Consider the following 27027-nt stretch of genomic DNA (forward strand, 5'->3'; position numbering starts at 1 on the left):
TTATGCAGATGACGCCACCCTTATGGCAGAAAGTGAAGAGAAACTGAAGATCCTCTTGATGAAGGTGAAATAGGAGAGTGAAAAAGTTGGCTTAAAACTCAACATTCAGAAAACTAAGATCATGGCATCTGGTACATCACTTCATGGCAAATAGATGGGGAAACAATGGAAACAGTGAGAGACTTTATTTTCTTTGGCTCCAAAATCACTGCAGAAGGTGACAGCAGCCATAAAATTAAAAGATGCATGCTCCTTGGAAGAAAAGCTATGACAAACCTAGACAGCATATTAAAAAGCAAAGACATAACTTTGCCAACAAAGGTCCATCTAGTTAAAGCTATGGTTTTTCCAGTAGTCATGTATGGAGAGTTGGACCATAAAGAAAGCTGAGTGCTGAAGAACTGATGCTTTTGAACTATGGTGCTGGAGAAGACTCTTGAGAGTCTCTTGGACTGTAAGGAGATCAAACCAGTCAATATTCAAGGAAATCAACCCCAAATATTCACTGGAAAGACTGATGCTGAAGCTGAAGCTCCAATACTTCAGTCACCTGATATAAAGAACTGACTCATTTGAAAAGACCCTGATGCTGGGAAAGATTGAGGGCAGGAGGAGTAGTGGACGACAGAGGATGAGATGGTTGGATGGCATCCCTGACTTGATGGACATGAGTTTGAGCGAGCTTGGGGAGTTGGTGATGGACAGGGCGGCCTGGCATGCTGCATGCAGTCCACGGGATTGCAAACAGGACTGAGCTACTGAACTGAACTGAGAATTCATCAGTGAAGCCATTTGGTCCAGGGCTTATTTGTTAGGAGGTCTTTGATTACTGACTCAAATACTACATTATAGTTCTGCTCAGATGTTCTACTTCTTCATGATTTAGTTTTGGTAGGTTGTATATTTCTAAGAATTTGTCTTGTTTCATCTAGGTTATCTCCTTTTTTGGCATGTAATTTTCAATAGTATCCTCTTATAAAGTTTTTTATTTCTATATAATTGGTAGAAATTGTCCACTTTTCATTTCTGTTGTTAGCTATTTCAGTTTTCTTTTTCTTCATCTATTTAACTAAAGGTTTCTCTATTTTGTTGATCTTTTCAATGGGTCAAATTTTGGTTTCTCTGACCTTTCTACATAGTTCTATTACTCTATTTTATTTGTTTATTTTGTTCTACTCTTATTTTATTCTTCTTGCTAACTTTGGTTTTAATTGCTCTTTTGTTTTTAGTTCGTAAAGGCAAAGTTGAATTCTTTTTATTGGATGTGTACCCAGGTATAAATTTCCTTCTTTGCACTGTTTCCCTGTGCAAAGTTTTAGTATCACAGCAGAACTGTCCATTTTTTCCTTTCAGTTCTGTGACTATTTCTTTCATATCTTTTGGAGTTCTAATGTTTGGTGCACATAAGTTTATATGTGTCTTATTTTCTTAGAGAATTGACTCATCAATGTATGGTTTTCTTCTTTGTCTCTTATTCATCTTTGACTTAAAGCATACATATTCCATAGTAATATAGTCATTTCAGCTCTCTTCTGATTCCTATTTGTATGGAGTACATTTTTCACTCCTTCACTTTAAATTTGCTTAATCTTTAGATTTTTAGATCTAAAGTGAGTCTCTTATAGATAGCAGAGAGATAGATCCTGTTTTATTTTTTATCCATTATGCCAGTCTCTAGTTCTTCTATGAGGAGTTTAATTTATTTGCACTTAAAGTCATTACTGATAAGCAAAGACTTAATTCTGCCTCTTTTGCGACTTGTTTTTTGAAGATCCTACTGTCTTTTGTTCTTCCACCTTTTTTTCCCTTTTCTGTTTAGTTGATTTTTTTTGTTTGTCTGTTTTGATTCCCTTCTCATTTTCTTTGTGTATATCTTAGTAATTTTCTTTATGGTTCTCATAAGGATTATACATAACATCTTAAACTGATAATAGTCTAATTTTAATTGGCATTAGATTTACTTTAACCACAAACGTGCTTTGCACCCTTCATGCTATTAACATTATAAATTGCATCTTTTTACATTATGCACCTATTAACATAATTTATAATTATTTTTATGCTCATCTTTTAAATAATGTAGAAAATAAGGAGCAAAGTTACAAACAAAACTAAAATAATACCAGCCTTATTTACCTTTATTCAATTCAGTTCAGTCGCTCAGTCTTGTCCGACTCTTTGCGACCCCATGAATCACAGCACGCCAGGCCTCCTGGTCCATCACCAACTCCCAGAGTTCACTCAGACTCACATCTATCGAGTCAGTGATGCCATCCAGCCATCTCATCCACGGTCGTCCCCTTCTCCTCCTGCCCCCAATCCCTCCCAGCATCAGAGTCTTTTCCAATGAGTCAACTCTTTGCATGAGGTGGCCAAAGTACTAGAGTTTCACCTTTAGCATCATTGCTTCCAAAGAAATCCCAGGGCTGATCTTCAGAATGGACTGGTTGGATATCCTTGCAGTCCGAGGAACTCTCAAGAGTCTTCTCCAACACCACAGTTCAAAAGCATCAATTCTTTGATACTCAGCTTTCTTCACAGTCCAACTCTCACATCCATACGTGACCCCTGGAAAAACCATAGCCTTGACTAGATGGACCTTTGTTGGCACAGTAATGTCTCTGCTTTTCAATATGCTATCTAGGTTGGTCATAACTTTTCTTCCAAGGAGTAAGCGTCTTTTAATTTCATGGCTGTAATCACCATCTGCAGTGATTTTGGAGCCCAAAACAATAAAGTCTGACACTGTTTCCACTGTTTCCCCATCTATTTCCCATGAAGTGATGGGACCGGATGCCATGATCTTCGTTTTCTGAATGTTGAGCTTTAACCAACTTTTCACTCTGCACTTTCACTTTCATTAAGAGGCTTTTTAGCTCCTCTTCACTTTCTGCCATAAGGGTGGTGTCATCTGCATATCTGAGGTTATTGGTATTTCTCCTGGCAAACTTGATTCCAGCTTGTGATTCTTCCAGCCCAGGGTTTCTCATTATGTACTCTGCATATAAGTTAAATAAGCAGGGTGACAATATACAGCCTTGACATACTCCTTTTCCTATTTGGAACCAGTCTGTTGTTCCATGTCCAGTTCTAACTGTTGCTCCCTGACCTGTATATAGATTTCTCAAGAGGCAGGTCGGGTGGTCTGGTATTCTCATCTCTTGAAGAATTTTCTACAGTTTATTGTGGTCCACACAGTCAAAGGCTTTGACATAGTCAATAAAGCAGAAATAGATGTTTTTCTGGAACTCTCTTGCTTTTGTGATGATCCAGCAGATGTTGGCAATTTGATCTCTGGTTCCTCTGCCTTTTCTAAAACCACCTTGAACATCTGGAAGTTCATGGTTCACATATTGCTGAAGCCTGGCTTGGAGAATTTTGAGCATTACTTTACGAGCATGTGCTGCTGTTGCTGCTAAGTCACTTCAGTCATGTCCAACTCTGTGTGGCCCCATAGACGGCAGCCCACCAGGCTCCCCCATCCTTGGGATTCTCCAGGCAAGAATACTGGAGTGGGTTGCCATTTCCTTCTCCAATGCATGAAAGTGAAAAGTGAAAGTGAAGTCGCTCAGTTGTGTCTGACTCTTAGCGACCCCATGGACTGCAGTCCACCAGGCTCCTCCATCCATGAGATTTTCCAGGCAAGAGTACTGGAGTGGGGTGCCATTGCCTTCTCCGACTAGCATGTGAGATGAGTGCAACTGTGTGGTAGTTTGAGCATTCTTTGGCATTGCCTTTCTTTGGGATTGGAATGAAAACTGACCTTTTCTGGTCCTGTGGCCACTGCTGAGTTTTCCAAATTTGCTGGCATATTGAGTGCAACACTTTCACAGCATTATCTTTCAGGATTTGAAATAGCTCAAGTGGAATTCCATCACCTCCACTAGCTTTGTTCATAGTGATGCTTTCTAAGGCCCACTTGACTTCACATTCCAGGATGTCTGGCTCTAGGTGAGTGATCACACCATCATGATTGTCTTGGTCTTGAAGATCTTTTTTGTACAATTCTTCTGTGTATTCTTGCCACCTCTTCTTAATATCTTCTGCTTCTGTTACCTTTACTAGATATCTTTATATCTTGATACAACTTCAAGTTATTGTATAGTATTCCTTCATTTTAACCTGAAAGTCTCCCTCCAGCCTTGGGGCAGGTCTGGTGGTAATAAAATCCCTCAGCTCTGGTGTTTGTTTTTAATTCCTTCCTTGATCCTTCTGTTTTTTCTCTTTTTTTATCAAAGTAAAGTTGATTTATAATGTTCTAGTAGTTTCAGGTACACCCTTAAGTTTTGTGTATCTGGAAATCTATGAATTAGTCCTATTTTTATAATTTAAGTATAGTTACTGTACAATAAGTTACAGGTGTACAATGTAGTAATTCACAATTTTTAAAGGTTATACTCAATTTATAACTATTAGAAGATATTGGTTATACTTCCCAAGCTGTACAATACAGCCTTGTAGCTTACTTTATACCTGTGCCTCTTACGCCCCTACCCTGTATTGCCCATAACCCTTCCTTCTCCCTAGGGTCACCACTAGTTTGTACTCTGTATCTGCTCCTCATTTTTGAAGGACAGTTTTGCCAGACAACTCTGGCAAAATTCAGAAACACAGAATTCTCTTTTGAAAAGTTTTGTCTCTACTTATTAAATATTTAATCATGCCACTGCTGTCTGGCATCCAAGGTTTCATATGAAGAATTGACTGATAATCTTCTCTGAGGCTCCCATATTTGGAACAAGCTATTTCACTCTTAACGGTTAAGATTCTGTTTGTGGTTGTTCACCGTTTTGATTATTTGTGACTTAGTGTGGTCCTCTAAGTTCATCCCACTTGGGGGTTCACTGAATTTCTTGGATTTGTAGGTTCATGTTTTTCATCAATTTTGGGAAGATTTGGCCAATATTTATCCAGTCTCTGCCTCTTTCTCACTCTCATCTCTTGAGACTCATAATACACATTCCAATGCCTTTGACAGTTTCTCACTTCCCTTAGGTTCTAGTCATTCTTCTTCAGCCTTTTTTTTTTCCTTTTCTGTTAATCAGACACAACAAATTTGCTGATTTTTATCTTTTAAATATTTTCAAATTTGCTGATTTTTATTCTGCCTGTTCATATCTGCCAATACATACTTCTAGAGAATGCTTCACTTCAAGTATTGTATTTTTCAGCTTCAATAATTTCTACCTTTATTTTCTAACTTATTCATATATCATTGTCCCAATTTCCTTAATTTTTGTGTTTTTCCTTAGCTTTTTTAAGCAAAATTAAGCATAATTTTTCCTTAGCTTTTTTAAGCATAATTAAGTGTCTGGATCTACTCAAGAATAATTGCTGTCAACTTATTTTGTTCCTTTTAATGGGTCTTGTTGTCCTATATATCTTGTGACTTTTTTCTTGAAAATTGGACATTTTATTATAATGTTTAAACCTGAAAATCAGATTTTCTCCTTCCCTAGGATTTGCTCTCTTTTCTTAAGACTTTAGTAGTCCATTTGCTTTGAGATACATCTAAACTTTTTTTTTAAATAGAATATTACTTGTCAAGTGTAATCAGAAAAGTCTCTGTTTTATTAGTTCATGTTCAGCTATTGTTTTAACAAAGACTTCTTTGAATGTTACAAACTAAAACAAAACAAAAACCCAACAAAAAAAAACCCCAAAACAAACAGAAATGAGACACAACAGCTACCTCTCCCAGCCTTCCAGTGGCACATTACTTCACCACTCAGGTATGATGGCTCTGAGCCTAGTGATCATTGAAGGCGAAAACCTAAGGTGTACTCAGGGTTTTCTAAGCATCTGTCTTGCCTGGGAATATGCATGGCTTTCTAAATTCTTCTGTATCCATGGCTGCTTTTTAAACATTTTCATTGGAATATAGTTGATTTACAATGCTGTGTTAGTTTCAGGTGTACAGCAAAGTGATATTATCAGTTATACATATACATATATCCACTCTTTTTAAAAGATATTCTTCTCATATAGGCCATTAGAGTATTGAGCAGAGTTTCTTGTGGTATACAGCAGGTTCTTATTATTTATCTATTTTATATATAGATATATATTGACATATGTATATAAGTCGATCTCAGTTTCCCAATTTATTCCTCACTCCCTTATTCCCTGGTAACCGTAAGTTTGTTTTCTACATCTGTGACTCTACTTCTACTTTATAAATGAGTTGATTTGTACTTTTTTTTTAGATTCCACATATAAGTGATATATATTTGTCTTTCTGTGTCTGACAGTATGACTGTCGGTATGACAATCTCTAGGTCCATCTAAGTTGCTGCCAATGGCATTACTTTGTTCTTTTTTTTTAATAGCTAATATTCTATTGTGTATATGTACCATATTGCCTTTATCCATTTCTCTGTTGATGAATATTCAGGTTGCTTCCATGTTCTGGCTACAATGAACACTGGGATGCATGTATCTTGTTGAATTATGGTTCTCTCCAGGTATGTGCCCAGGAGTGGAATTGCTGGGTCATTTGGTAGTTCAATTTTTAATTTTTTAGGGAACCTCCATACTGTCTGCCATAGTGGGTCTACCAATTTCATTCCCACCAGGAGTGGAAGAAGGTACCCTTTTCTCCACACCCACTGCAGTATTTATTATTTGCAATTTTGACAATGGCCATTCTGATTGATGTGGTGATACCTCACTGCAGTTTTGATTTGAATTTCTTGGATAGTGATACTGAGACTCTTTTCATGTGCTTTTTGGCCATTTGTATGTCTTCTTTGGAGAAATGCCTATTTAGATCTTCTGTCCATTTTTCAATAGGTGTTTTTTTGTTTTGTTTTGTTTTTTGTTTTTAAATATTGAGCTGAATGAGCTCAATCAGCTTTGTATATTTTGGAGATTGATCTCTTATCAGTTGCTTTATTGACAAACATTTTCCCCTATTCTCAGCATTGTATTTTTTTTTTTTTCCTTTAATGTGCAAAAGCTTTTCAGTTTAACTAGGTACTGTTAGTTTTTATTTTCATTGCTCAAAGAGATGGGACAAAAAAGATTCTGCTGTAGTTTATGTCCAAGAGTGTTTTCCTGATCTTTTCTTTTAAGAGTTTTATGGTGTTCAGCCTTATATGTAGTTCTATAATCCGTTTTGAGTTTATTTTTGTGCATGGTGTCAGAGAGTGTTCTGGTTTCATTCTTTTACATGCAGCTGTCCAATTTTCCAATATCACTTATTGAAGAGACTGCCTTCTCTCCATTGTATATTCTTAACTCTGTTATCATAGATTAGGTAATCATAAGTGTGTTGGCTGATCTCTGGGCTTTCTATCAAGCTCCACTGGTTTATGTTACTATGCCAGTACCATACTGTTTTCATGACTGTAGCTTTGCAGTATACTTTAAAGTGAGGGCACCTGACTTTTCCAGTTCCTCTTTTCTTTCTCAAGATTGCTTTGGCTATTCAAGATCTTTCATGTTTCCATATAAATTGTAAAACTTTTTGTTCTAATTTTGTGAAAAGTGCCATAGGTAATTTGGTAGGTATTGTATTGAATCTCGGAGAAGGCAATGGCACCCCACTCCAGTACTCCTGCCTGAAAAATCCCATGGATGGAGGAGCCTGGAAGGCTGCAGTCCATAGGGTCACTGAGGGTCGGACACGACTGAGTGACTTCACTTTCACTTTTCACTTTCATGCATTGGAGAAGGAAATGGCAACCCACTCCAGTGTTCTTGCCTGGAGAATCCCAGGGACAGGAGAGCCTGGTGGGCTGCCGTCTATGGGGTCACACAGAGTTGGACAGGACTGAAGTGACTTAGCAGCAGCAGCAGCAGCAGCAGCAGCAGCAGCATTGACTCTGTATATTGCTTTGTGCAGAATAGTCATGTTCACGATATTGATTCTTCCAACTGAACACATGATATATCACTCCATCTGTCCATGTTGTCTTTTATTTCTTCCATAGTATCTTAGTTTTATGAGTATAGGTCTTTTGCCTCCTTAGGTTGGTTTACTCCTAGGTATTTTATTCTTTCTGTTGCAATGGTAAATGAGACTGGTTTCTTAATATCTCTTTCTGATCTTTCACTGTTAATGTATAGAAGAGATTTCTGAGTATCAATTTTGCATCCTGTGACTTAACCAAATTTCTTGAGGAGTTCTAGCTTTCTGGTCGCATCTTTAGGGTTTTCTCTGTATAGTATCAAGTCATATGCAGTGTTAGTTTTACATCTTTTCCATTTTGGATTCCTTTTATTTTTTTCCTTCTCTGCTGCAGCTAGAACTTCAAAAACTATGCTGAATAATACTGGTGTGAGTGGACATTTTTGCTTGCTACTTCTACAACAGACCCACTTCAGACCTAGGGGCATATACAGACTGAAAGTGAAGGGATGGAAAAAAGGTATTCCATGCAAAGGGGAATCAAAAGAATGCTGGAGTAGCAATACACATATCAGACAAAATAAAATTTAAAGACTGTCAAAATTTAAAGAGACAGGGAAGGACACCACATAATGATCAAGGGATTAATCTAAGAAGAAGACATATCAATTATAAATATATATGTACCCAACATAGGTGCACCTTAATATAAGGCAAATGTTAAAGGGGGAAGTGACAGTAACACTATAATAGTGGAGGATTTTAACACCCCACTTACACCAATGTTCTTGTCATCCAGACAGAAAATTAATAAGGAAACACAAACCTTAAAGGACACATTCAGACCAGATAGACTTAACTGATATTTACAGGATACTTCATTTGAAAGCATCATAATACACTTTCCTCTCAAGTGCACACAGAACATTCTCTGTGGAGGAAGAACAAGCTGGAATCAAGATTGCCGGGAGAAATACCAATAATCTAAGATATGCAGATGACAGTACCCCTATGGCAGAAAGTGAAGAAGAACTAAAGAGACTCCTGATGAAAGTGAAAAAGGAGAGTGAAAAAGTTGGCTTAAAGCTCAACATTCAGAAAACTAAGATCATGGCATCCAGTTCCATGACTTCATGGCAATTAGATGGGGAAACAGTGGAAACAGTAGTAGACTTTATTTTTGGGGCTCCAAAATCACTGCAGATCATGATTGCAGCCATGAAATTAAAAGATGCTTACTCCTTGGAAGGAAAGTTATGACCAACCTAGACAGCATATTAAAAAGCAGAGACATTACTTTGCCAACAAAGGTCTGTCTAGTCAAGGCTATGGTTTTTCCAGTAGTCATGTATGGATGTGAGAGTTGGGCTATAAAGAAAGCTGAGCACTGAAGAACTGATGCTTTTGAACTGTGGTGTTGGAGAAGACTCTTGAGAGTCCCTTGGACTGCAAGGAGATGCAACCAGTCCATCATAAAGGAGATCAGTCCTGAGTGTTCATTGGAAGGACTGATGTTGAAGCTGAAACTCTATTACTTTGGCCACCTGATGCGAAGAACTGACTCATTTGAAAAGACCCTAATGTTGGGAAAGAGTGAAGGCAGGAGGAGAAGGGGATGGTGGAGGATGAGATGGTTGGATGGCATCACCAACTCAACGGACATGAGTTTGGGTAAACTCTGGGAGTTGGTGATGTACAGGGAGGCCTGGCGTGCTGCAGTTCATGGGGTCACAAAGAGTTAGACACGACTGAGAGACTGAACTGAATGAATTTAAGAAGCTGCAATGGAGGTGTAACTCCACAGTGCACGGCACTCTGAGGAAGATATTTCAGCTCTTTTTCCTTAGTCACCAGCCCTGAGGGCTCAGCTGTGGTTTCAGCCCCTCCTTGGGGCAGATTTCCTAGTGAGGGTAGCTACCTGTGTCCTCCTGGGACTGCAGAGTGGGTCCTAGCATTCACTTCATAACAGTCCCCTTCATTTCTTAATAGAGAGAGGATTTGTGCCCTCCTACAACAGCAGGGAAGGGTCTGGACACCCACTGACAGATTCCCTAGTTGCAGAAGTTATCTACACCCTCCCAGGACAGAAAGGCAGGTCCTACTGATGGATCTCCTAGTAGCAAGAGCTTTCTGCATGCTCCCAAGGACAGTGGAGCAGGTCGTGGCACCTGTGGGTGGATTTTCTAGTTGGAGCAATTATCTGTGTCCTCTTGGGACAGTGGAACAGTTTCCTGGCACCTTCTCGTGGATTTTCCAGTCACAGACGCTATCCTTGCCCTCCTAGGACAGTGCGGATAGGTCTTGGGACCTGCTGTTGGAGCTCCTAGTAGCCGTACCTGTCCACACCCTCCCAGGTCAGCAAGGGGTGGGTTCCATGACCCACTGGCAGGATTCCTAGTGGAGGAAGCTGTCTGCACCCTTCCAGGTCAGCAAGGGGTGGGTTCCATGCCCCATTGGCAGGATTCCTAGTAGGAGAAGCTGTCTGCACCCTTTCAGAACAGCAGGGTCAGGACCAGGCCTCTGCCTATGGGTCTGGAAGATACAGCCAGTGTATCCAGTGTAGCCACCTCTGGAGTGCAAGGTGGTGGTGGCAACTCCTGCCCACCTCTGGAGTTCCTGTAGGTGGTGGTTTCCTGTTGTCTAGGAGTACTCACAGGGAAAGAAGTTCTTATGGTGATCCCACCTCTCTCCTCATATGCCTCCCCAAATTGTGCCTTTTTTCTCTGGAAGCCCAGGTACCTTCTTAGTACACCCTCAGCTGCCACATCCTAACTCTTGAACTTTTCAGGCTGTTTCCTCAGCTAACCCTGGTCTTCTCGCTGTGACTGAGCTTTGGAGTCTGAGCTTCAGCAACCGGCCCCCACTCTCACCAACAAAGTGTCTCAGGTTGAGGAATGCAGAATGGTAGCGCTAATCCTCTGTGCAGGTTACTCTGCATTTTGCCTTCCACAGGCCCTTTGCTGCTCTCCCCCTTTTTAGGCACCAAAACTCCCTCTCCATCCAGTGCACTTTCTCCGATGGTGAGGCGCCTTCCCAAGATGTAGAAAATTTTCCTCCTTCACAGATCCCTCCCCTGGGCACAGGCCCCATCCTGATTCCTTCTTTTTCCTTTTCCTTTTGTCCTACCCAGTTACATGGAGGTTTTCTTGCCTTTTCAGATGCCTGAGGTCTTCTGTTGGTACTCAGTAGCTACTTTGTTTGAATTGTTTCACTTACAGGTGTATTTTCAATGTTTCTATGGAGGGAGGTGAACTTTTCTGCCGTCTTGATCCTGACTCTGTAATGGCTGCTTTTTGAATGACCTAATTTTCCAAAGTGTCTCATCCCTGCTTCTCCTTTGGGCCTCAGCTGGTCTACGCTATATTTCCACTCCGTATCTCTTGCCTTAAACATCTATGGGTTTGTAGACATGTTGAAGTCTTTATGAATAATACCTGCCTCTTTTCATCTCTGTGTTTGGAGTTTGCTTCAGTCCTTTGGCAAATTTGGCATTTGGCTGGTTGCTATAAGCCCTGGAATATATTCCAGGAATATATTCTGGAGCTCCTACAAAGTTGGTTCAGATAGCTTCTGCTTGTTTTTTTGATGTTTCTGTGGAGAAATAAAAACTTGGAGTTTCTTAGTCTGCCACTTTGCTGACATCACTCCTCAATAAAGAGAGCTTTAAAAGCAATAGGAGGAGGAGGATGTTTACAAAGGTAAAGCATAAATTAATGAACAGAATTATGATGAAAGATTAAAGGCTAGCTCTTTAAAATGTATATATATACACACATATATATAATTGATAAATATTTCTTGATGCTACTGAACATAATTATAAATGAAGAAGGGAATGTAACAATATATTCTAGAAGGTAATGCATATGTGCATGTTAATGAATTAAATGTCTAAATAAAAAGGATATATTTCTAAAAAACATGAATTTTTAAGACTGATGTAAGAAGAAAATCTAGAGAATCTACAGATACCTGTAAGTATAACAGAAATTAAAGCCATGTGTGCCAGGGTGGAAAATGACATTCAAGAGGCTATTCAAAGTACCACGCATCTATAAAAACATTTTATGTGTAGTACAGTTGACCCTGAACAATATGGATTTGAAATACACAGGTCCACTTAGATGCAGAATTTTTTCAATAAACATACACTATCATACTGAACAATCCACAGCTGGTTGATTTTGCAGAAGCTTAACCAAGGATATGGAGGGATGACTAAAAAGTTATATGTGGATTTTCAACTGTGTGGAAGATCAGTGCATCAAACCCCCCACATTGTTCAAAGGTCAACTGTATATGTCTACAGGTAAATTTTAAAATACTTACAGGAACATCAACTCATTTTATGAACAGAGATTTAAATATGATACAATTTATTACAGAACATATAAATACAGAGAAATCTTCTTGATTGATATTATGTCAAAACACAAAGAGATCTAATGTATTAATATATTTAATAGAATCTACATGATATATATGAGAAATGTGTGAGAAGACCCAACATGATCACCTAACCATTGGATAATTTACTACTGAATTTCACTGAATTGGTTCATGGTTCTTGGAATCTTTGTTCAAGTTATGATTGTTAATAGAGATCAGAGTAATGAGGAGAGGGAGCTAAGTTGGGGATAGATTTCTTGGTAGAGTTTCCAGCCCTCCCTAAGAGAGATCAGTATCTTCCAGCTGATCTCTAGAAGGAACGGTGGATGTGGCACACCTGGAATGCGGGTGGTGGGATAGTGGAAACCGAACAGGGCTTGGATATTATATGAGGAAAGCAGGCAGATTCCTGGGGCTCACACAGGGGCTCCACAGGAAAAGGGAGGACCTGCAGCGCTCCTGAATCCTATATACCAGGGCTGCATGGATGGGTGGAGAGATGGAAGGTGTCCATGAAGGACAGAGCCCTAGAACTAAGGAATTTTTTCCAAGGGACTCCATAGAATGGAAACATATCCTGTGCTCAGTCTCCCCACCCCCAGTGCTGGTCAAGGGGCCTCCTGGAGTAAAGCTCTGAACAGAGCCAATTCCCCATATGCTCTCGGTCCAAAGAGCATGAAACCAAGAGAAAACAGTACAGTTCCAGTAACATTTTTCTTATTTATTTTCCCTACACGCCTGCCCCCAAATAAACCTTCAAAACCAGAGGAGGTAATATATAGGCCATCAAGACAGGCTGGGAGGGGACAGAGGAGAAGCAGAGGCACAGATGCCGAGAAATCAACCATCCTTCCTTTGCCATGATAGGCTTCCAGCCTAAAATGGGGCTGGGCCATGCAAGGGAAGATATTAATTCTAAGTCTGCATTTAATATTAAACTAAGAAGTCCTGTATAACAAAAAGATGGGAAAAGACTATTCTTAAAACAGTGGCACAAGACTTCCCTACTGTTCCAGTTGTTAAGACCACCTTTCAATGCAGAGGGTGGGGGCTCCATCCCTGGTTGCGGGGGGGTGGGGGGGGCTAGATTCCCACATGCCTGTGGCCGAAAAATCAAAACTTCATACCTCACGTAACAGTGTTTAGGGGGATAGTGGGGGACAAACAAAACCATACTGGCTAGATCACAAGATATATTTACACCAATAAACCGGCTGTCAACAGATTTTTAAAAAAATTATCAATTAAGCATAAGCCAAGCAAACTTAATAATTTCTTAAGTGTATTGCCCACCATAATAAAATAGGATTTATCTCAGGAATTCAAGGATAGATCACAGTAGGAAATTATACATCACAGGTATAGGCTAAAAAATGGAAAATGATCATATATCTAGAAATTGAATTAACCACGTCTCTTCTTATTTCTAATATGTAAAAACACCATGTAGGGTCAGTCATCTGATTTATAATTAGCTGCTGAAAATAAATTCCATAAATTGGTGATATTTGTTATTCAATTCATGACATAGTTCCCAGAAAATGAGAGTATGTATTTAATGGAAGTAAAAGAATGAGTTACAGTTACATTATACTGAGAGTGCAAGTCATCCTTCCTGATGATTGGCAAGAAGCACTCCTACTATAACAAAGAACCAGGGAATGCTGCACACTGTTATCCTCAATTGTTTTTCATTTTCTGGAAGTTGAAACCAATGAAATAAAACAGAAACATGAATAAAACCAATAAAAATGAAGATTAAAAGCCCATTATAAGCAATATGATTATAAGCCTAAAATCCTCAAGAATATTTGCTAAATAATTAGACATAGTAAGAGATTAGCCTGGCTAGATATGACGATGGACAAATGTATCAGCAAAGAACAGCCATAAACAAACAGATGAATAGCTTCCCCACATACCAATGAAAGTTACAAAGATAATGTAAAAATGGTCCCATATCTAACAGCTCCACACTTACAGAAACAGGAAAAGTCTTAGAAAGAAATGTGATTGTCTATGAATAAAATGACAAAATTTTACCAAAAGCCATGACTGAAAGCATGCATGAACACAGACGTGCCACAGGTATGAAGGAAAGACTGACCACCATTCAGCATTTGGTCTTCTCAAAGTCATATTTATGAGCATAATTCCAACTGACATTTCACATTGTATTTTTATAAATTTTGAGAATGCAAATGATCCTAAAGCTCATGTGGAAGAAAAAAATGGTAGGTACTGCGAAAGATAGCTAACCAACCATTTTAGAAGAAAAAACACTAGACAGCTGCCTCACATCGTACACCAAGATAAATTCTGATAGATTAAGAATCTAAATAGAAAATATAAAAATAAAGTACTCAGAAAGAATAATTGGAATTAAACTTAATCCTTTTTTCCTACTCTAGATTTTGGGATGTAATAATAAGAAATAGGTTCTTTTCTCAAAGAATTTATATTCTAATGGTGGTTTCCCCACCATCAGGAATAGGAACAGAGTCAATGAATTAGAAATGCAATAAAATGACAAGTTCAAGTCAGATATAGCTAAGTGCTATGATAAAAATAAAGCAAAACAAGAGGGTGTAATAAAAAACGAATAGGTGACCAGAGCAGGACCAGGTGAACTGCCTTCAATAATATATTTACACTGTGATGCTAAAAACATGAATATCTAGAAACAGCGTATTGCATCAAGAAAAAAGCATGTGCCAAGGCCCTAAAACAGGGACATCCTTGACTATTTCTGAAGAGTAGAAGGAAAGTGTGCACACTGGAAGCATGATGAGAGAGAAGGACAGTTGTAAAACGAGAGCAGTTAGGACTGCAGGAGCCAAACCCTCTAGTAGGGAGAGGATGCCAAGGTGAAGGTGACTCCTGAAATGCTCAGGGACCCACTTTCCACTTTGAGAGAAGCAAAGAATGAGTAGCAGGCATGTGGGATGGCCCCTTTGTAAATGGCAAGATGAAGACATTTCTGTGTTTTTAATTAAAGTATAAGGTAACATCATCAAATGTGAATGAGGAGTGATGCCTGAAGTGAAGGTATGAAAGCATTCTTAAAAACAGGGAAAGAATTAACATGATTAGGGAGAACAGATGATTTTACGAGCCCAGATTTAAAGACAGACAGGTGATTTTCTCCATCCTCAAAGGATGAAGTAAATATATTGATAGATTATTTACAGTAGCCTAAAAAATGATGAAGTTCAAAGCAGGTGTTACAACCCTAAAGCTAGCATGTAATTGGTTATTGGTGGGAGTAAAGATTATCATAATCCCTCTTGGAAAGCAATTTATCAATATGTTTCTTACTTAGCTAAAAGTAATTTGGAGGCAATGACTAAATAAGAGTTTGGGAGTTAAACACACCGGCACTCCAATCATATGAGCCTTATGAATTCTGTGAAAGTGAAAGCATGATTCACTCAGTCCTGTCTGACTTTAACACTACAACACTACAGCCTGTAGCCAGCCAGGCTCCTCTGTCCATGTGATTCTCCAAGCCAAGAAGACTGGAGTGGGCTGCCATTCCCTTCTCCAAGCGATCTTCCCAACCCAGGGATCGAACCTGGGTCTCCTGCATCGTAGGCAGATTCATTACCATATGAGCCACCAGGGAAGTTATTAATTGTGTGGGCTTACAGCTTTCCTGGGAGAAAAAGGTGTTTGGCCAGAACCACCCTATAAAATGCAGTTTTGGAAAAAGATAGCAGTCAAACCAGTTAGATGACTTAATTTGAATCTCCTGAAATAAGTTCTAGGTTCATTTTAACACTGCATGAACTTTCTAAGTATGGGAATGTCAACTTTAACAATTTCAAGTCATATTCAACAGCAAGTAGGAATTTCACAAGATATTTTGCAATAAATTTTGCAGTAAGCTTCTCAGGCACAACATGGCTACATTGTTTTGATGAAGATGACTCAACCTCAGACTCCCAGGATCTTTTCAGAGAAAGTCAAGTACTATTTTATGAAATCATTACCAACTCCTAGCATCAGGATAAAAGGCCCAAAGACACAAAATTCAAGGCCTGAATAAAAGATCACATTACAAAGTACTCTCAGTGGGGCAGGTATGATATTCAGTGTCATAAGGTGATTGGTTGATTTGAAAAAGAAGACGGGAAGATGGGAGAGGGACAGACAGCAAGAAAACTTCAGCCTGGCACCAAAGGAAACAGAAAGATTGTCTTAAGAACAGGATCAAGCCTAGTGAGCCTCTTAGCAGCCAAGATCTTCCCAGTTCCTAAAAAAGGTTTGGCTCCTCAAAGGAAATTTTCCAACAGCCCAAGTCTTATTTTAAGATGGCATGTATGCCCTATTCAGAGCATTCCCTTACCCCATCCAGTGATGTGATAAGTACCAGAGGTTTGGTTCACTGTCTCATTTAGCTGAGCCAAGCAGGTAATCTCAAGGTAGTATCAGGCCAAGTTTCATACATAGGGGTTGTAAGAGTCATTGAAAAGGAGTTCATGATTTAAAACAGCGTTTATCATTACATGAATGTGGTTGCCTGCCAGCATCTTTGTGACTGACTACTTCTGCAGAGTCATTAGGGTAATGGATTAATGACTTCCCAGAATAAGTCTGAGATGACGTACAGACCCACATCATGGAGCGCTCATCCCCAGCCAGAGATCCTCTTCTGCTCTGGATAAAGCAAAAGCCCTCGATGATCTTCTGCTGTGATGGCCAGACACATCTGGGAAAAGGAGCCCAGAGGAGCTAAATGATGACTAACCTACCAGCTTGAGCAACTGCAGGATACTCGAGGTGAAGGCCAATCCCAGTCTCCAAAGGAAAGAAGAACTCAACCTTAAGGTTCCAGGGACACAGTCAGGTCAACTAGCTTCTTAGGACACAGCCAGTAGGAAAGTAATCTCTGTTGGGTTGAGCCTTCATGAGCAGTATTTTACAAGCAGGAGACTGATAAGCCCAGTGCTCCATGAACCTCCTTGTGGGTTTAATCTACTCAAGTTCTCAGCTGCACCAGACCCCCTCCAGGACCAGGCACTGGTAGACCTATTTGCTAAAAGGATACAAACACTGGCCATCTTTTTCTTGTCTTATCACCAACATGATCCAGAAAGTACAACAGTAAAAAGAGAAGAGAGGAAAGACAGGAAACCCTACCAAGGGGAGGATGGAGGGTGACACTCATACTATGTTATCAAAATATACAATACATATAGTGTGCCTCAGAATATCTTGTGGAATATATAAATTGTACTTCAGTTCACACAGAATAACAGAATATATATCTAGATGACTTTAATAAAATTATCAGTATTTTCAAGCACTAATATACCTACTGTCCAAAAATTCAAATTATTTCAAATTCAAATTAACTTATATTGCTATGTGAGTTTTTTTAAACTGAAGGCAGAAATTTCTAGATTAGCCAATTTCAAAGGAATTTAGATGGCACATTATAGCCGATAAACACATGTGGAAAATGATCTGTTATTTAATCTCCTTTCTGACAGCCTGTATAGCTCCACATGTAAGAACTGTTTAAAAAATATGAGATTCTAAATAAATATCTAGGGGCTATATTGACATCTGTTGTTACTGAGTCACGAAGTCATGTCCGACTCTTTTGTGACCCCAAGGACTGAAGACCAATAGGCTCCTCTGTCCATGGGTTTTCCCAGGCAAGAATATTGGAGGGGGTTGCTATTTCCTTCTCCAGGGGATGTTCCCAACCCAAGAAGAGAGCCCACATCTCTTGCATTGCAGGCGGATTCATTCCACTGTGCCAGCAGGGTAGTCCATGTTAACATCTACTGTCGTTCTTCAGCTGCTAAGTCGTGTCCGACTCTGTGATCCCATGGACTGTAGCCCACGAGGTTCCTCTGTCCATGGGATTTCCCTGACAAGAACACTGGTGTGGGTTGCTCTTTTCTTCTCCAGGGGATCTTCCTGACTCAGGAAGATTCAGGAATTCAACCCATATCTCCTGCTCGGCAGGCAGATTCGTGAACACTGAGCCCCCTGTAAAGCCCATTTGCATAAAATCAGCTATGATTTGGAAATCCATTTACTGATTTAAGAGGCTATTTGAGATGTGCAACGAATATAAATTTCACTTTCGCTGTTCTTGTTTAGTCCTGAAGTCCTGTCCAACTCTTTGATACCCCACGTTCTGCAGCACTCCAGGCTTCCTTGTCCTTCACTATCTCCCAGAGTTTGCTCAAATTCCTGTCCATTTGAGTCAGTTAGTCAGTCAGTTAGATGGATGCTATCTAACAATCTCATTCTCTGCTACCCTCTTCTCCTTTTGCCTTCAATCTTTCCCAGCATCAGAGTCTTTCCCAATGAGCTGGCACTTTGCATCAGGCTGCCAAAATATTGGAACTTCAACTTCAGCATGAGTCGTTCCAATGAATATTCAGGCTTGATATCCATTGGGATTGACTGGTTTGATCTTGCAGTCCAAGGAACTCTCAAGAGTATTCTCCAGCACCACAGTTCAAAAGCACCAATTTTTTGGCACTCAGCAAAGAATGCACTCTTTATGGCCAACTCTCACATCCATCCATACGTGACTATTGGAAAAACCATAGCTTTGACTAGACAGACCTTTGTCGGTAAAGTGATGTCTCTGCTTTTCAATATGCTGTCTAGGTTGGTCATAGCTTTTCTTCCAAGGAGCAAGCGTCTTTTAATTTCATGGCTGCAGTCACCATCTGAAGTGATTTTGGAGCCCAAGAAAATAAAATCTGTCACAGTTTCCACTTTCTGCCCATCTATTTGCCATGAAGTGATGGGACAGATGCCATGATCTTAGTTTTCTGAACGTTGAGTTTCAAGCCAGATTTTTCACTCTCCTCTTTCACTCTCATCAAGAGGCTCTTTAGTTCCTCTTCACTTTCTGCCACAAGAGTGGTGTCATCTGCATATCTGAGGTTGTTGGTATTTCTCCTGGCAATCTTGATTCCAGCTTGGCTTCATCCAGCCTGGCATTTCACATGATGTACTCTGCATGCTTCTATGCTGAGTCACTTCAGTCATGTCCAACTCTTTGTGACCCCATGGACTATAGCCTGCCAGGCTTCTCTGTCCATGGGATTCCCCATGCAATAAAACTGGAGTGGGTTGCAATTTCCTACTCAGGTGATCTTCCTGACCCAGGGATCAAACCCACGTCTCTTATGTTTCCTGCAATGGCAGGCAGGTTCTTTACTAGTGCCACCTGGGATGCCTCTGCATATAAATTAAACAAAAAGGGTGACAATATACAGCTTTGTCTTACTCCTTTCCCAATTTTGAACCAGTCAGTTGTTCCATGTAAGATTCTAACTGTTGATTCCTGACACATATGCAGGTTTTTCAGAGGACAGGTAAGGTAGTCTGGTATTCCCATCTCTTTAAGAGTTTTCCACAGTTTGTTGTGATCCATACGGTCAAAGGCTTTCATGTAGTCAGAGAAAACAGATGTTTCTCTGGAGTTCCCTTGCTTTCTCTATGATACAACAAATGTTTGCAATTTGACCTCTGGTTCCTCTGCCTTTTCTAAACCCAGCTTGTATATCTGGAAGTTCTTGTTTCATGTACTGCTGAAGCCTAGCTTGAAGGATTTTGAGCATAACCTGACTAGCATGTGAAATGAGTACAATTGTTCAGTAGTTTGAACATTCTTTAGCATTGCTCTTCTTTGGGATTGAATGAAAACTGGCCTTTTCCATTTCTGTGGCCACTGCTGAGTTTTCCAAATTTGCTGACATATTGAGTGCAGCACTTTAACAGCATCATCTTTTAGGATTTTAAATAGCTCAGCTGGAGTAAATTTCACCAGAGAGTTTTTCTAGGTAACTGTAAAAAGTTTACTATTAAAAGGATCCCATAGCTTATTATTGCATTATTATTTAAATTCTATATTAAAACTTACAGTCAGAGTATTAGCTGTTACATAATTTTAATCTCTTGGGTTTTCTTATTCTTGCCGGTTTTATGGTGTGAATTCCAACACTTTCAAATGGAGTTTGGAAATTAATTACAGTTCTTTCATTCATATTGTATCATCTTGTCTGCTATGGTCCAAATGTTTATGTTCCTTCAAATTCATATTTGAACCCCAAAGTGGTACCAGAACGTGAAGGCTTAGTTCATGAGGGTAGAGCCCCATGAATGGGATTGGTGTTCTAATAAAGGAGACCCCACAGCACTTCCATCAGGTGCAGATACAGTGAGAAAGTTCCTGGCATGAATGAAGATGCAGGCCTTCCCTGGACATTAGCTGCTGGCACCTTGATCTTGAACTCCCAGCCTCCAGAGAGTGAGAAATAAGTTTGTCTGCTGTGGGCGTTTGTTAAAGCGATCTGAGTGGACTCAGATACTGTCCTAACAGAGTGAAACCTCTTTCTTCTTAGATACACTAAATGTACTCTAACCCTGGTGAGAAAATAAACAACATAAAAATAAAAATGGAGAGAACCCAAGCAGCAAGAAGACAAGAAGGCTGAGCCTAGTTTTCATTGATATCTGCTTCCTATGCTTTGCCCCCACTACACACACACACACACACACACACACACACACACACACACACACACACACACACTCTCACGCACACACACACTCACACACACACACATTTCTACCCATGTTTTTGGGGAGGGAGGGCAGGTAAATGAAGGATGTGACTCACCATTTTATGCTTACATGGCGTCTGGATAGTCTTTTGAACAACCGATTTTTTTTACTTGTCAGAATTTCAAAACTTTTCAACCACATCTCTCACTTTCAGGCAAAAATACAAAATGCTGAAAATATCCCAAGGAAATATTATCTAGATTCTTTTTAGAGTAACACCATGGCTTAGTTGACCTGCGCCACTTTTTTCTCTTACAGTTAAGTCTGATTTTTGCTAAAATTCCAAATCTCATTCTATATACTGGTGTTTTGAGGAAGTCACTTAACGTTTTCCAATTAAGCCAGTGTTAAATAATTCCCTTTACTCTTCCCAAAGCACTAAAGTTCACAGTGGTATGGATTTAAATATACATTATTATGATTACTCTTTAGCCCTGCTGGAGTCTTAGTCAAAGATTTACAACAGGGACTTCCCTGGTGGTCCAGTGGTTAAGAATCTGCCTGCCAATGCAAGGGGCCCAGGTTCAACCCCTGGCCTGGGAGCTAAGCTCCCACATGCTGCTGGGCAACTAGGCCCATGCACCACAACTACTGAGCTCATGCTCTAGAGCCTACAAGCTCCAACTACTAAGCTTGTGCGCCACAACACAGACCTATGCAGCCATAAGTAAATTAAATGTTAAAAGAAGATTCACAACATTTGGAGATAAACCTTTGCTCCGAGATAACCACTTGTGCCCCATTCCTGACTGTGAGGCAGACATACTTACTCTAAAACAAAACAAAAACCAGTGCTAAGTCAACACATGAGACACAGATTGCTAAGGGCACCACTCAGTGGAAGTCAAAATTACTAACAACCAGCAGTGGTGGAACATCACGGGAAGGCTTGGTGGCTTCCAGCATAACTCGGGAAGCCCAGGGACTCCTCAGGGTTCCAGACAGCAAGCAGTCTGGTTTCCAAATTCATGGGACTTCATTATAAGACCTGGCGAGAGGTTATTCTCACCAGGAAGCCTCATATTTACTCATCCCCATAAATATCCCTCATAAAGCCCTGTGGAGACCATACTGTATGTCAGCACACATAGATCTTTTTCTAAACTCTGCAAATGGCTTTAGGAAACTTTACTGAAAGCCTCTAAAGTATGAAGGTGATATTAATTATAGGCCTTTGTGGTTATGATATGGGAAATCCATCCTGAGGGAATCTGCTCTTACAGACCAATTACACCAACTCGATTCACTTTTCAAGCAAGTGAAAAACAGCCTTGCTTTATAGTAACAGTAATGCTCCGAATCTTAGATTTATAACATTCTTCTTCTTCAGAGTACAGAATGTTTCATGGATGTCTCTTAATTAATCGGAGGACATGGCCTCACTTAATATAATCAACTCCAGTGAAACTCAAGGCCAACGTGCCATGCAACCATGAACCCAGCCCACAGGGCAGACAGACCTGAGCCCGTACAGCACCGTCCCGTCAGGGTGGAGGCGGATCATGCGGTTCTTCACCGTCACTCCGTGCACAAATGACTTTTTGTCATTTAAGAAATATGTGTCAGGCACCCAGAGCTGGTCAGCCACTCGATTGTCCAGCGTGAGGTTGAGAGGGATCCCAGAATAGGCGAGCCTTTTATCTCTCCAGTATTGTTGAAAATACATGGTCAAGGTGTAATCCTGGGGGGAAAAAAGAAAAGAAAAATGGAGTTTGTGTTCAACCACAGGCAAGTTTCCTCCACAACTGGCCCAATTCAGGTTGGAATCCATGAGAAATGGGTTATTTTCGGACAGGGTTAGGAAGCAGTGGTTGCTTTCTTGTAAATGCAAACACTGGTTTTAACAGGTGTACATCATGTCTATAAGCACTCTTTTATTTAGGTAAGAAGCAGACTAGACAAATTGGCATTTAAGAGACACCCTAAATAAAAGCCAAAAAAAGAAAAAAGTCATCATAAAATTAGAGTGCTGGCAGGGAACCCAGACATTAGCCTAGGTCCTCCTCCTCCCACCAGACATACCTATGCCTGAGCAGCCAACAACAGGCCAATCCTGGCTACAAACTCTCAGCAGTTTAGATTCTTTCTCTCCTTCCTTCCACCCTCTGTACAGCTGTAAATGGAATCCTCTAGAAAAAACCACCAGTTGGGGACAGGATGACCTGCAGGAGGTCTCTATGCGTCACGTGTCGTATTTCCCTTTCCTTCTCGAGTGCCAAGGTCATTACTACACACTAATCGGGCCCTGTCGTCACCTCTAGAGGAAGATACTTAGAGAAAACAGGTCTAAAGCCGGATGTGGGAGGAGGCACTAGACTAGGTGCAACCCCCACAAAATTAACAGCAAAATAGGCAGGTGACTCCATGTTTTTGTTTTGCAAAGTAGTTAGTGCAATAAGAAAGTGGGTGGAGGGAGATAAATAAGAGGCTGAGCATGGAAGTTCTGTTTTTAAATTTTTATTCTTTTTGGCAATCACTGTTCAAGTCCAGAGTGATCAAGTCTAAAAACCAGTCATGGTCTTGGGACATCCTGAACCGCATCGTGGAAGGATCCAATCTGAAAATCTGAAGGAGTCAGTAAACTCTCCAGCCAGGGAAGAAGAAATCACTGTTGTTACAGGCAGGAGCACGTGGGCTCTGCATTGGCAGAGCACATCCACTGTGCAGGCAGTGAGGGGCAGATGGCAAACCAGTTGAAGAGTCTTTCCCATACACGGGTCTCCTGACATCCCATCCAGTTCTTCTCACCACCTCACAGGGCAGTTCTCAGAGCTGCCCGTGTCGCTGACTGTCTGTTGCTGGCCACAGGAGTGCTGGAGCAGAGGAGCCTCCAGAAGGACAAAGCACACCTACACTCCTCTCCAGGTGCCGTCACACACAAGGAGGTGACAGAACCAGCACATGCTTCACAACTACAAACAAAGAAAGTTTAAGCCAGAGGGCCCATAAAAAATCAGAGATGGAGAAGCAAAAATTGCAAAAGGCCTGAGGAGCCCTTTTTGTTATATCTTTTTATTCCATTCATACTCGCTCAGTCATGACGGACTCTTTGCAGCCCCATGGACTGTACCCCACCAGACTCCTCTGTCCGTGGAACTAGGCAAGAATATTGGAGTTGGTTGCCATTTCCTTCTCCAAGGGATCTTCCTGACCCAGGGAACGAACCCAGACCTCTCCTGCATTGAAGGCAGATTCTTTACTGTCTGAGCCACCAGGGAAGCCCTTTATTGAAGCTTTACTGCAACTAGAAAGAAAGTTAGCATTTGAGTGGATGTGAAGAAATAGGCATTTTTTTCCTGCTAACTTCCATGGCAAAGGTCTGTGCCTGGTATTAATTGTGTGAAGCCCCCATACACACACACACACACACACACACACACACACACACACACACACACAGTCCCACCACCAATTAAAGTTTCTCAGAAAGCAGGTGGTACTGAAGTCTTGGTCAGCTAGACACGAGGCAGGGGAATGAAAAGTCACACAAGGACTGTTGCTTTTACTGAACTGATGAGAAACCCCAAGGAGTGCAGTTTTGCTGGAACATCGGGTGAAAGAGGGGGAAAGTATAGAGTGGTGGACAAAGCTGGACTGCAGCAGTGACCAGAAAGTGGAAAAACTCGAACACTGGCTCCAAAGCCAATGAACACTGAAGGTTTCTAAGCAGCAAGTGACATAATGACGTGTATCAACCACATCTTTTAGTTTTTGATTTTTCATGCTTTAACATGCACCCTCCTCTTGGTGTCTGCTGGTGACAAACTCTCTTTTCAATGAGAGCTGTCTCTTATCCATTGGTCTTCTATAACTGAATAATAATAAAATCTATGTTTTAAATTCAAGCTGTGGGTGAGGAAGATCAGTTTTGCAATGGTGAGTTCAGTGGGTAACAGGGATGATGAGCAAAGCCCTCAGTGAGTGGGAGATCCTGTTGGGGGCTGATGAGGGCGGACAGAGAAAAGGGATGTTGGTTAGCAAGCCACAAGCAGTAGGTTTGATGCAGACCCTCAGGATGCGGATGGACCTGTAAAGTTCACAATCATGTCCCATCAGTAAATGTAGGTGATGCATTTTAAGTGAAGCATGCAAAGTTTTGGTGGCATAACAAGATTGAGGTAAATTAGCAGGAGCAGCTAAAGGATTCTCAATTTAAATATAACTCTCTGAATTGCCTTCTTTTGAAATAGAAGAGTTTCATCTGTTTCTCCCCTGGTTTCTAAGCCCTCATCCCACGCCCGAGTCGTGAAGTCTAGCACCGCTCTGCCATCTCCCTTCCAGCTGGTGCTCACGTGGGCTGCCATGTGGGTGGAGGCGCAGCCATGTGTCAGCTGGCCCTGGGAGCCCAGCTGTCATTCAGCCTGCAAGCTCAGAGCAGGGTCTAACTTTGAGCTCTGCTGCTCTCCACAGCATTAGCAGCACCGCACAGCTCTGGTCTTGGGTGTTTGCTGAGTGACTTGAGGGGACTGAGGTACAGGAGAGCTTAGGAAACACAGGGATAAAAAGTAGCAGCACTTCAATGCAAATCTGCAGCATGGGCTGTGCCTTGGAAAGCAAGGGGGCTGGGACTTCAGCGGGACACTAGTTAGCACTTTACCTCATCCACCTGTAGAGAAAGAAGAGGCGGATGAAGGAATAAAGGCGGATAGAGCAGAGGTGACTGCACAGGTACAAGTCCCCTCTGCTCTCTTGCGCGGTTGTGGGGCCACGGTGCTGACTCCTGGGAGGGGTGTTAGGGAACACCATTCACACTGCCAGCAGCAGCTAACATGTTTTGACAACAACAAGGGCCAGGCCTTATGCGAGATCATCTTATTTAAATACAAGGCAGGGATTGCTGCTGTTCTCATTACCTTATGAAGAAAGAAACGTTTAGCGTTCATACACTTTGCCTCCCCACCCCTACTTACACAAGCAACCAGGGGAATTGGGATTTGAAGTTGAGGCCGTCTCCCGCTAGGATGGCGCTCTGCCTCTCAGCTCTGGGGAGGTTCCGTGCAGCACAAGGAAACCAGCCCAGTGGGCGAGGTCTGCACAGATGTCCCCGAGAGGGGAGGATGCAGCCATGTAAAGTAGCTTTCTTCAAGTGAGTGAAAGTCGCTCAGTCGTGTCAGAATCTTTGTGACCCCATAGACTTTACAGTCTGGAATTCTCCAGGCCAGAACACTGGAGTGGGAGGCCATTTCCTTCTCCGGGAACTTTTTTCAAACGGGAATAATAAGAATTATGGTACCACTAAAGCCCCTCATCCTGCAGACACTTAGCACAGCTCTCTGTAGACAGGGGCCTTGTGAAGGTCTGTTTCCTCCAAGGGGTCCCAGGCAAATTGCTGGTTTTCGGGTTTGGGGTAATCTGTCCTAGATCAAAGAACACAGCCATGAGGAGATGCAATCTGTGTGGACTGGCAAGTCTGCCAGCACTGGATTTTAGTCTGTTCTCAGAAAAAGAAGAGACCTTGAGACTAAAAGCTCCAGGAATCCACGGAGATCTAGATGGCAACAGGCTCGAGGGGGAAAGTGGGCATCCTGGACTCCTCAGGGAACATAAGGTAGAGGCAGGGAGGTAAGCTTTTGGTCTTTGACCTTAGCACTGGAGGTGGACTCAAGTACAGTCCACCCTGATAGCACTCAGCTTTCTGTTTAGGTCCAAGTCCAACCATTGACTGAGGCTGGCACTGGGAACTTGGGAGGCCCTGATTAAAAGCATTGGTTTCCTAGGAGATGGGATTTAGTGGAGAGACGACAGGCAGTGACAGGGGACGGGGAAAATCCAAGTGTATCTTCATCCAGATTTCTCCAGGCCAGTGAGAACTGGTACTCTCTAGGGTGTGATGCATAAATGTGAGTTTTGCAGTTTGAGTTGGTTCAAACTATGATAGCTCATCAGGACTTCCCAGGTGGCGCTAGTGGTAAAGAATCCGCTTGCCACTGCAGGAGACACGAGAGACTCAGGTTTGATCCCTGAGTTGGGAAGATACCCTAGCATAGGGAATGGCCACTCACTCCAGTATTCTTGCCTGGAAAATTCCCAGGACAGAGGATCCTGGTAGGCTACAGTCCATGGGGCCACAAAGAGTCGGACACAATTGAGTGACCGAGCATACGAACACAACAGCTCATTAAAATCACTGAGTAAATAAATAGCAGTAAGATTCTCTCTGAACTACCTCCTAGATTAATGGA

At 41.2% G+C, this 27027-nt stretch overlaps 1 protein-coding gene across 1 annotated transcript in view; it reads right to left on the reverse strand.

The window, feature by feature from the left end:
- Positions 1-27027, reverse strand: part of GABRB3 (gamma-aminobutyric acid type A receptor subunit beta3) — a 281743-nt gene that overhangs the window by 59886 nt on the left and 194830 nt on the right. The window contains exon 4 of the mRNA XM_052659917.1: positions 22306-22526. Within this exon, the coding sequence (XP_052515877.1) occupies positions 22306-22526 (221 nt within the window). The remainder of the gene's footprint in view (positions 1-22305; positions 22527-27027) is intronic.

This window comes from Budorcas taxicolor, chromosome 21 (assembly GCF_023091745.1).
Source record: "Budorcas taxicolor isolate Tak-1 chromosome 21, Takin1.1, whole genome shotgun sequence".
Lineage (NCBI taxonomy): Eukaryota > Metazoa > Chordata > Mammalia > Artiodactyla > Bovidae > Budorcas > Budorcas taxicolor.